The sequence below is a fragment of the Barbus barbus genome, assembly GCF_936440315.1.
Source record: "Barbus barbus genome assembly, chromosome: 32".
Classification (NCBI taxonomy): Eukaryota; Metazoa; Chordata; class Actinopteri; order Cypriniformes; family Cyprinidae; genus Barbus; species Barbus barbus.
The window spans coordinates 25,037,247-25,049,843 of NC_136760.1; the positions used below are offsets into that span (position 1 = coordinate 25,037,247).

Sequence of the window (12,597 nt, forward strand, 5' to 3'; positions counted from 1 at the left end):
AATCAAAATGGCCCTTTTTCCTGCTGAAGTGGGCAAAATGTGATGACCTGCTCACCACGGGACATCTGTTTGCCCCGCTTCAGATTAAATATGAACTAAAAGACCAGTTTTGGGAGCTGGAAGCTGAAATACTAGAGACAAAATGACCGAATTCAATTCTAGACACGTTGGCTTGTGTGTCGTATTCATCTTCATGCAAGTATTTCAAAAGCATCTATAATCTGCAACAAATAACTGAAGTATATTCATCTTTGCAAAGAAGAGCTGATTGACATCGCAAGCGCTTGACACCTCAAATGAGCCTTTTGACAGAGTTGAGTGAAGCAGCTAATCGAAAACGAATTAATTGGCTGTGGAGTGCTAGCTGCCAATCAAACAGCAAACACATTATTTGACCAATAGAAATTAATTCCATTGAAGGTGTTTGGAAGCGTTGTGTGTGATAAGGTTGAGTAAGGCCTTGTTTTCCCCCAGATCGATTGTAGGTTGGATGTTTTCCGGACTGAGATGTTGGCAGATGTGAAGGTGGTGGTTCCAGTCTGGCTTTGTCCAGGACATACAGCTTATTTTCTCACATGTCAGTTTGAGCAGTGTTGCAGTGCAATTAGAGACAGTGTGCTGTCAGCCACCAGCAGGTGAGGACGACACGTCAACACAAATTACATACATAACATATTATATTATATTTCACACTTAGAATGCTTTTCTAAAGGACAGTCGTGGCCTAGTGGATAGAGAGTTGGACTTGTAAGCCGAAGGTTGTGGGTTCGAGTCTCAGGTCTGGCAGGGATTGTAAGGTGGGGGGAATGAATAACCAACCCTCTCTCTCCACCCTCAATACCACGACTGAGGTGAGACCCTTGAGCAAGGCACCGAACCTCCAACTGCTCCCCGGCGCCGCAGCATTGCTCTGGGTGTATGTTCACTCGGATGGGTTAAATGCAGAGCACAAATTCTGAGTATGGGTCACCATACTTGGCCACACACCACTTCGCTTCCCTTTTTTTTTTGTTGCTACCTCCAGACCAAGAGAAACCAACTTTTAAGTCAAGAAATTTAAGTTGTGTCTGAGTTAAGTTTTAAGTTAAGTCTGACAAAAATAAATAATGCATTGCCTCTTTGGGCTTTCTTACATTTCTGACCTTGCAAGCAATATTTCTTGTATCTTGTAATGTCTGCCGTGAACAAGATTTTGACATCAAATTCATAAGGGAGTAGATTTCAGCCTTTGCATCTCTCTTGTTCTTTCTGTCTCTCTTTTTTTTTTTGATCATGCATTATAGTACATTGTTTAGAAATGTGTATTCTCTGTAGTGTGTCTCTGTGATTATTTATGGGACACAGTTGGGTGCCAGGAGTAAGAGCTTTTTCTGTCTGTGCAGGTGTTTAATGCTGCTGGCAGGAAATGCTTTTCGTAGCAGCAAGACACAGCAGCAGCTTCTGACATACCCATATGTGTGCATTATCCATGTTAAAATCCATATGTGTGTGCACATCCACATGACATGTAATGCATTAGAAGTATCTGTCAAGTAATATGGACCATATTTAAGCATGTTGTTTAGAGGGGAAGAGAAATACAATAACACTCTAACATTTTATTGTTAATATTAATTTTTTTATTATTAATATTATCACTGTATATAAGCATTATCACACAAGCAAGAGCAGCTATTAGGATCAATAGTGTAAATGTCATATGTTTTCTTAGTTGAACTGTCAAACAACAGTTCAACTAAGAAACATTAATATCAAGTAACTTGCTTTTTAGATACTATTGCTCAACTTTGGTTTTGCTTTGTTGCGAAAATAGTGTAGAGGTTAGAGGTTTAGACATAAAGACAGTATCTTGTTTCATTCTTGAATGAATCTGTTTTTGAACAAATAGTTTGAATGGATGATTCAATGACTCACTCAAAGATGGTCACTTGTTTCATTCCTAAATGAGTCTGTGTTTTTGAACAAATCGGTTGGAAGACTGATTCAATGACTCACTCAAAAACACTTGTTTCATTCCTGAATGAATCAGTTTTTTTTAGCAAATTGGTTGGATGAATGATTCAGTGACTCACTCAGAAATGTAGTCACTTGTTTCATTCATGAATTAATATGTAAGTATGTCTTTGAACAAATTGGTTGAGTGTATGATTCAATGATTCATGGGTCACTTGGTTAAGTCCTGAATGAGCAAGTGTATTTGAATCAGTCAAATGAGTGGTTCAGTCACTTACTCATAAAGACCTGCACTGTTTCATTCTTTAATGAATCAATGTTTTCTAGCAAATTGATTGAATGAATGATTCAATGACTCGCTCACAAAGGCAGTCACTTGTTTAATTCCTGAATGAATAAGTGTATTTGAATTTGAATCAGTTGACTGACTCATTCAATGACTTACTCGTAAAGACCGCCACTGTTTAATTCCTTAAAGAATCAATGTTATTTATCAAATCGGTTGTATTAATTATTCAATGACTCACTTATAAAGACTTTCAGTTGCATTCATGAATGAATCAGTGTTTTTAAACTAACTGGTTGAATGAATGATTCAATGACTTACTCAAGCCACTTATCGCCACCTACCTTTGTGCCGGCAAATGTTGTGATCAATGACAAATGTTGGTAATATTCTTTTTTTCTCTCATTTACATATTGCATAAAACATAATATTGCATTTAATTTTATAGGTAAAATGTATAAAATGATTCTGGATTTAATGTAATAGAAGTATTTTACCCAGAGGTTGATTAAGAGTGATTTTGTTTAGAAATAATACCTCTTTGTGAAGTTAAAAGTTGATATAAAGTGATTTTACTCAAAAGCAGCTGTCTATCAGGAGTCTGTAATATGCCACATAGGCCTCTAATGGACTTGAATTCAAATGTTGCTCAGATCAGAGGTGCCGTGCCCCTCTCTCTTGCTATTTGACTCATTTACTGCTCAATTTCATTTGATTTGCCTGTATCTTTGTCCATCTAGCATCCCTTTCTCTGAATGTTTAGAAACATAGGGATTGCTGGAGGATGTGATGAAGTTCAGAAAGAGTGAGATGGAGGCTCATTAGGTTGATTCTCGGGTTAAGAGCTTTGCTCGCTTTGCTGTAGGCGGCCAGCATTAGACAGACCTCGCTTGTTCAGGTCTCAGAGAATGTGAGTTCTCCCATTAAAAGCCCATCTGTGGGAATGGGGCTCCTAAATGCTCTGAAACGGCACACTCGGGCAGAGAGCTTCAGCGAGAGTGGCCTGTGCTCAAACCAGGCTAATTTAATATAATGATCTCTTATCTGCCCTCTTTCTCCCTCTCTGTTTGTCCTCTCGTTCTCTCTTAGTCTCTGTCTTTATCATCGTCTGTTATCGCTCGCTCTCATTACTTCTGGTTACTTCCCTCGTATTTCTCTCGTTTTCTTCTTTTTTATTCATTTTCAGTTTTTCATTTCAATTTAATTAATCATTGTTCTGTTACCATTTATTTGCCTTTTGTGTGTCTTTGACTTTGGGCACTTTTAGCCCTGTGGACTTGTACAAAACAAAAAAAAGAAGCTCCTTTGAAACACTTTTCATCCTTTTTTTTTTTCAACTAACAATGTCCAACAGAGTTTGTATGCATCACAAGAAAATCATTTTGCCACAACCATTATTTCTTTTGTCCGCAAGCTGACCGCCAGCTTGAACAGTAGTGCATATTGTTACAAAAGTTATATTTTAAATAAATGCTGTTCTTATTTTTCTTACTTTTTACCTATAATTTCACATTTGAGTCCCTACCCCTGAGAGACTCTCTGCATGTCCCTGTTCAGGTGTCACAGAACCCACGCTCTTTTACGGATTAAAAATAAAAGACTAATAAAATATAAGGTAAGGTAGTAAATAAGTGTATAATAGCACTGTCTGTTTGCTTATGTGCATCAATCCGAGTGTAAACGGTGAGAGATGTTCGGGCAGGTGAAAAGCATTTGGTTAATGGTGAATATTGTCCTAAAAGCAGCAAAATAGTTTTCAGCATTGATAATAATCAGAAATATTTCTTGAGAGTCAAATAAATTGTAATGATTTCTAAAAGTGACAATGTCACAAAGTGACACGTGACACTGAAAACTGGAGTAATGATGAAGAAAATTCTGCTTTGCATCACAGGAATAACTTTATACTTTATATTTTTATTTTGATCAAATAAATTCAGCCTTGATGAGCAGAAGATATTTATTTCAAAATCATTAATAATTGTAATGTTTCCAAACTTTTGGCAGGTACTTTAACAATAATAACAATTCTATATACTTTACTATAATATATTATAGTACTTTATTACAATTTATCATATTGTTAGGATTATTAAATGCTGCTTTTTATTTTTACCAGACAACAGTATGTATTATTACAATATGAGATATATCAATATTTTTGTGCTAAAATGTATATTTTTGATAATACGTGCCGGGGGTGTGGTCAGATTTTTCTTCTTTTTTGTCTCTAGCCGATCACCTGTATATGTAAGTGTCAATGCATTTAAGAAAAATACAAGACAGTTAAAATCATCATTTTGCTACACTTTTGCTGCACCTTTGGCTCAGAATGCATTTTGAAACTCACATTGCATTTTGCTACAATTATCCCGCGGTCTTACAATGAAAATGCAATCCCAAGTATCCTACCATCTGAAGCCATCTGATAGCTGTGCGAGTGCTTTCTAACTAATTGTGACCTTATCTGTGTGTCTGTCCGCAGACAGCACTGCCAGCATCATCGCCAGACGGCGGCGGTTCCACAGACTGACCCAGGAACTGTATGAGCTCCCGGTGGTGGTGTGGGATGACGGGGAACCCATCCTGAGCAGCACCAGTACCCTCACCCTCAGGGTGTGTTCCTGCCAGAGAGGCACCAGACTGAAGGTCTGCCAGGAAGAAGCATTCCTCTCCTCCGCAGGGCTCAGTATGGGCGCTCTCATAGCCATACTGCTCTGTGTGCTAATTTTACTGGGTGAGTTAAACCTGGAAATGATGCCAGAGTAGTTTGCCAGGGTCAGTGAGATATATAAATACTCAAACACATCATTCAGATTATTAAAAAACAACATAATTAGAAACACATGAACATGGCCAAAAGAAATATACTGTATAGGAAGTCAGTATAAGTGCTGTTGTTAAAGGTAATGTAATATGGTATGTGCAAAGCTTTTAACTTATTTAACATACATATTTTTAAGTAAAACAAATATTAAGAATTAATAATCTAATGCAGGGTTTTGTAGGGTTGTGGATGTTAGGTGATAATATTATTGATTAATTTAAATGAATGATTGGTAAACAATAAAGAAAGTAAAAATAGTAAATAATGTTTACTAAAATAATATATATAACATTATATAATATACAATTCAAGTAAATTAAACAATATCATTATTAGTAGTATTATTAGTGCAATGATACTGATACTATATATACATAAATATAATGTTATTGCTTAGTATTAAAATGTTAATATTAATGTTATTAAAATGACTGGTGAATAATTGTAATTTTTTTTAATAATTACACATTAAAAATAGCAAATAATGTTTAAATAAAATGGAATACAATATAAAATCAATTTAATTAAAAACATATTTTCTGAAAAAATTATATATATTATATATATATATATATATATATATATATATATATATCTATATATATATATATATATATATCTTTATTCTGCATTATATAATATTTATTTTAAATAAATTTTATGTTTATTTACTATATTTATATTTTTTACATTTAATAGAATTTAATCATGTAAAACAATATTTAATTCTAAATAAGTAAATAGTAAATAATGTTTAATAAAATATATAATGTCCTAATATTTTTAATTTAGTGGATCTGAATAATAAAAAAAATAAGAATTTTCTTTTTTTTTTTTATGCATATTTTGGTAAATCAGATGGGTTTTCTTTAACTATTGCCCATTTATCACCTTTCCAGTTTTAGTATTCACAGCAGGATTCTGGCATTCATTGTCATAATTCCAGTTGATCCAGACCTGTTTAACTCTTGACTTTTCATCTTTCACCTTGTAAACCTGTGGATCAAAAGCAAGGGGCGTACTTAAAAGATTTCACGGGTCCCACAACAGCAGGTGAAGGGTCATGACCGCATCAAAATGTCATGAAGAGAACACTGAAGAATGTTTTAGTATTCACAGCAGGGCAGAAAGTGTTGAGCAGGAGGACAGCATGAATAAATGAACACCGTGATGAAAATATGATAATACAGTTATAATCCAGTAAATTAAAGTGTTATAGCCTACTACAATCTACAGTAGTAGTCATACATTTCTGTTGTTGAATACATACACATTTTATAAATAAATGTTTCTTTATTTTTCACTTCTATTAGCCTATACTAAAAAAAAGAGTATGATATATTTTATTAAATATTGTGTACTTTTTAACGTACGTTTAAACATAATTTTATATTATTTAGTTATATTAAATGATAAATATGGTAAATGAACAATTATTTGAATTATTTAAATAAAATAAAAATATTACATAATATAGAATAAACATTGTAGATGTTAGAATTAGTGCTGTCAAATGATATATTTACATGTTTATATATATATATATATAAGTGTGCACCCTAGATTTGTAACGTAAATCATTTATAAACCTATGCCAACACAGAACACACATCAACATATTTCTATGCGATTTGTTGTACATCGCGATTTCGAAATAAAAGTGTAAACCCTCGCTCTGAGTTTGCATGTGAAATGAAATGATTTAACGTCGTTGAATCACGCTGTAAAGTGAAACTACACCATACCGTTGGCACCCTCTGCTGGTAGGCTATTTGTTATAATAGGCCTACATAATGTATTGTGGTTATGTTCATATTATAGGCATATTGATGTGTGTGGTTCAATAAAACCATGTAATTATTATTGCCTATTTGTCAGTTTATATGTAATGATAGTCATATTAGAGCCTCGTTTTTACTTAGGTGTATTTGTATTAGCCTACTAAAAAATATCAGATTACTCAATTGTCAAAATAATCAGTAGATTACTTGATTACAGCCCTAATCAAGTTACAGCTCTAGATTAGTTCAAATATGTCAAAATACAACTGCGTTGTTTTACTTTTTGTGATTCTGTCATTGAAAATTTCTTTAAAATAGTATTAAAATATCGTGAACCATATATAGCCCATACATTTCCAAGTGTATGATATAGCTTTCATTCTTCAGGTCAATCATAAGTAATAAGGAAAGTGATAACTTAGTATCCTTTCAAATGTTATAAGTCATTGCATTTTTTTGCATGTGCTGCACTTTATTTGTACCATTTTGTTGAATTAGTTTATGTATTAGAATTTGAAAGATAATAATGATGTTGTTTGATAAGTTCGATCTCTGATTTTAGCCCTTGAAAACCAAAAAGTAGTGCTTGAAGTCCTTGAAAGTCCTGGAATTTCATTTTGCAGTATCTGCACGAACCCTGTTTAAGTTTTACAGTTTTTATGTTTTTTTTTTGTATTATTATTTTGCTTTAACCCCTGATATACATACATATATGGGTATATTTAAAAGTAGTAAATAATATTTTATATCATAATATAAATAAAATACTTATATAATATTATAACCCAAAATATATAGAGCAAGACTAATGAAATGGAAGAAGAATTGAGGAAAGTGACAAAAGTAAAGTATATTTTACAGAAAGGGTCGTGGTAAATGTAGAAAACAGTATAAAACAACAGATGTGTGGATATTTGCGAACACTAAGGTGTGAGAGACTCCGAGTGAGCCGCTGACAGGTTTGTACCTCTCCTCCTCTCATGGGCTGCTCTCATCCCTTTCCTCCCTCTCTCCGGGCCTGGATGGATGGGTTAGGTCTCACCTCGCAGCTGTGATGCTCTATCCTGTTCAAAAGCGAGAGGTTTTCAGCACTCACCCAAGCTGCTGTTGGGGCTAAATATAGTCCTGAACCTCGCTCCATTCGGCACATCCCTGCTCAAACATGCCTCTGTTTGCTCCTGCTAAAATCTACTTGTTGATAAAATCTCCCTCCTACCACTCCGCAAATCTGCTTGGTAGATTTACTGGCTTTCGCAGAGCTGATTACATCGAGATACTTGTTTGTTAGCAAACACTTAACAGAATGTTTTGCTTTTTCCGTTTTGTGTAACAGCACAATGGTGTGGTTGCTGTGCAATATTCATACAACAGAATGCAATATGTTTCATTGTCTTTCTGTCTACCAAAATTGCCAAATTTGGACAGCATTCAGAGCTGGAGTCAAGATCACATATTACAAGACCCAAGCAATTTCGCTAGTTAGGAAAATCCACACACCATATATAATAAAAACGATTTATTTCGAAAGTATTTATTTATAAATAATAATCATTTTTAATGATTTGTTTCGTTTAGAGTGTATCTGTATATATGTCTTTTCAAGATTTAAGATGTTGTAAATTTACTATTTTAATGGTATTTTAAGATTTATTTAAATTAAGATTTAAGATGTTTTAATATGAGAATTTAATTTACAATCCCCATATAAAATGTAATGTTATTAAATATACACAAGTATGTAACTTGTACGTAATGTTATTCATATATATTTCACATGTATATGACATTAGAAATGGGGTCATGTAAAAGTGCTTTCGTGTCAGCTGATAGTGTATCAGTGAAGTGAAAGCTCATCTAGACTAATGTGCGATATTGACTTGCTGTTCATGTATCGTGGCTCTTTCCATTCTAATGGGATATGAAAGAATCATCATTCATTTGCACTGATCTCTGGCCCCTGATGTGTTTGCTTGTTCATGCATTGACGATGCTTCACACCTGCTTTTCCCTCATCCTGATAAAGTTCTGCACGTCTCCTACTGCGTGACACATTCACCGTAGTGCCGTAATGTTCCCTGGAGGAATTATTCACTGTTAATAACATTGATCAATTATTTTTAGTTATTTATTTATTTCAGTTTTCCAGTACTTGATGTGAATATGTTATGTACCTTCAAGCTCTTAGCAAAATTTTCCACAGCTCCCAGTGTTATTTAATAAGCACAATGCAATTATCTCCCATTCCTGTTGATTTTTACAATATCACGATTCAGGACTAATTTTTCATCTTTTTAGAGGGCAATGCGTTCAATTTAACCCCCTGGTGCATTTTGTATTTTTAAGGGATTTTGTTATACTAAATTATATTTATGGAATAGTTATGATCCATTTATTACCTTAACCACTTTTTGAAATTAAGTTAAATAACCACCTGAAAATTAAATTTCCATCTTAAACGGTTGTAAATTCTGAATTCTTTGTATCACAGACTTAAGTTCAGTGGTTTATATATATATATATATATATATATATATATATATATATAGGAAGACACTTTGCAGATTATTTCTGAAATTTTCACCCAAAAAAATTTAAGTAAAAATAATATTTTAAAAAGTTAAAGATGTTTGTGTACAATTATGAAAAATATTATTTTAAAATTTATATGAAGTACATACTTCCCAAAGCATATTTTACTCTAAAAAAAAAAAAATTATAATAATAATAAATCAAATCCACAAATCTAAAAACAAAGTGAAGGAATTTCAGCTGAAGGAAATTGGCTTCCCATTTATTTCCGATGCTGTCATTTTTTACCATAAACAGTACTCAAAAGTGACTTTTTTTTCAGTATAATTTAACATTTTCTAATCATGTCCATGATTTTTATTTTTACATTTTTTCTGTGTGTGTGTCTGTGGTTGTGCGTGTATTCACATAGCAAGTGCAAAACATTTACCAAGTTTCATACCATTCTTAAAAAATTAATCTCAAAAAAAAAAAATAATAATTAAATATAGGGTTCATTTGTTTGCTCTGTTTTTTGGGGGGTTTTTTTCCAACGGTGTATGTTTATATGATGAAACAATATAATATATAATGAGAATTCATGTTTATGAATATTAATCAGTTGTGCCATTTTATTTTATATAATCAGCAGCATTTCTCTTGTTCCTCACAGCCATCGTGATTCTCTTTATTGCACTGCGACGAAGCAAAAAGGAGCCGTTGATCATCTCGGAGGAGGACATTCGTGAGAACGTGGTGACGTATGACGATGAAGGAGGTGGAGAGGAGGACACCGAGGCCTTCGACATCATCGCCCTCCGGAACCCAGCCGCCGCTGAGGAGCTCAAGTTCCGTCGGGACGTCCGGCCCGAGTGCATCCGCCCGTGGTCATCACGGAGACCGGCCCGTAGCCGTCTCAGCCCCTCATCCCTGGACATCGATGAGGAAATGGACGTCGGGGAGTTTATCAAACAGAGGGTGGCCGAGACGGATCAGGATACTAGCGTACCGCCCTACGATTCTTTACAGACCTACGCCTACGAGGGTCAAGGGTCACCAGCAGGCTCCATCAGCTCGCTCGGGTCGGCTGGAGCGCATTCCGAACTAGACTGCAACTCCCTGGACAACTGGGGTCCAAAATTTGAGAAAATAGCAGAGCTTTACGGAGAAGAAGTTGAAACGGCGTCCGAATCCACTGAAAAGGCAGAGTCGGAGAAGCAGACATAAGTATTTGTCAACGTAAGAGAAAACTGTGATAACTAAAAAAACGAACAAAACACTGCTCTTTTTCGACATCCGCCGTCACGGTTTCATCAGTACAATATGACGCTCCTGGCCTGCTACGCTGCCGTAATTCTACAGCTGTAAAGTCAGACTGACTGCCTTTTTTCTCTCGTTTCTTTTGGATGTTCGGAGCGCTAAATCCCAACAAAACAAGAATGATTTTGAAAAGAAAATCGAATAAAAAAAGAATAAAAAAACTAAGGAAGCTATTTTATCTGGTGTATATTTTTTATTGCTCAATAAAGTCCTGAATTCCTGACACATCCTTCACTGTTGTCTTTTTAAAGAAATATCTATTTATTTTTCTGATGGAAACATTTTCAGGCTGTTCAAAAAATAATTAATTCTTGTTTGATGCCTTTAAAAATCTAATATTTTAGAGATAAAGCACTAATTGTGAACATTTCTCACCAAATCAGCTGCTTCATTTTGTAGTTAAGGGCCAATGAACACAGAATATTTTTTTATTCTAAAATTAATTAGAAATGAATTAGAAATATATATATATATTAGTGCTGTCAAACGATTAATCGCGATTAATCACATTTGAAATAAAAGTTTTTGTTTACATAATATGTGTGTACTGTATATATTAATTTTGTATATATAAATATAAACACATTCATGTATATATTTAAGAAAAATATGTTGTTTATATATTAAATATATATAGAATCAGAATCAGAATCAGAAAGAGCTTTATTGCCAAGTGTGTTTGCACACACAAGGAATTTGTCTTGGTGTTATGAGCTTCCAGTACAGAAAGTACAAACATAGTGCAGACAACATATAATTAAGGTGATATCAAAATATATATAATATAAGAATAGAAATGTATATACATGTAAATATATTCAAAATACATATATGCATGTGTTTGTATTTATATAAATATAATAAATATACACAGTACACACACATATATTTTGTAAAATTATGTATATATTATGTATATAAATTATATATTTATATATATATATACTCTTTATATATATACTTTCCGATGCAGTTTCATGTGACATTTTCCCTAATTTTCTTTGTATAAGTTACTTTCAGTCAATTACCTACACGCTATATTTCCCACTAGAATATATTAGAGTAGACTGACGTATTGAATGTTACTTCAAGCTTCTCTACTCCACCGCATCATTCAATTTTATTGTGGAAATCGTACTGAAAATCATCTAAACCCTGTTGGCCCAGATTTGCCTTGAAGCATTTAAATTATTGCGAATAAACATTTTCATAATTGCTTACTTCATATACAGTACGGGCTCTTTTCCAAAATCTAGTGAGCTCTCCCTCGCTGTCAACAGCCTACACAGACAGCTGCTTTCCCTAGGTATCTCATAAGTGACTGACATGTATAAAAACACATTTTGAACATGTTAAAAATCCATTTTAAATTTGATTTAGCCATTTATAACAACAGTTTTCAGTATTCCGTGATATGCTATAATATAATATTTTTTAATAATTTCCACACATCTATAATCATTCACCATCTTGGATTTCCTTCACATGCAGTTTAACAAGGTGTCTTATGAAACAGCATAATTAAGCTCCGTTCCTTTCAGAACAGTCTTCTTTTTATTTTATTTTTTTATGAGAATGTCTTTTAATGCATTAAAATACTGCCTAGGTAGGCAACTCACTTGGTTTTTGACCAGAGCAATGGGTTTCATTATATAAAGTCTGTACTTCTGACTGTGATTACAGGACCCTGTTTATTTGTATAGGCGTCCTCTGGGACTCCCGTCGGGCACTTAAGATGATACACACTCTCTTTCCCTCTTTCTCTCTCTTCCCATATTCCCCAGGTTCCTGGTTTATAGTGCCTATATGAATGAAGTGAGAAGGTTATGAATATTTCAGCATTTCTGTGTGTGTGTGAGAGAGTGTATATGTGTGTTGTTCTTTTGAATTATGGCGGTGGCTAGTTTTGGGCTGGGTTTTTT

At 33.8% G+C, this 12,597-nt stretch overlaps 1 protein-coding gene across 1 annotated transcript in view; it reads left to right on the forward strand.

The window, feature by feature from the left end:
* LOC306852618 (cadherin-18-like) overlaps nucleotides 1-10,904 on the forward strand; it is a 101,124-nt gene extending 90,220 nt beyond the window's left edge. Inside the window, exons 11-12 of the mRNA XM_079389596.1 lie at nucleotides 4,725-4,976; nucleotides 10,029-10,904. Of these exons, the coding sequence (XP_079245722.1) occupies nucleotides 4,725-4,976; nucleotides 10,029-10,582 (806 nt within the window). The 3' untranslated portion in view covers nucleotides 10,583-10,904. The remainder of the gene's footprint in view (nucleotides 1-4,724; nucleotides 4,977-10,028) is intronic.
* Nucleotides 10,905-12,597: the final 1,693 nt, after the last annotated feature.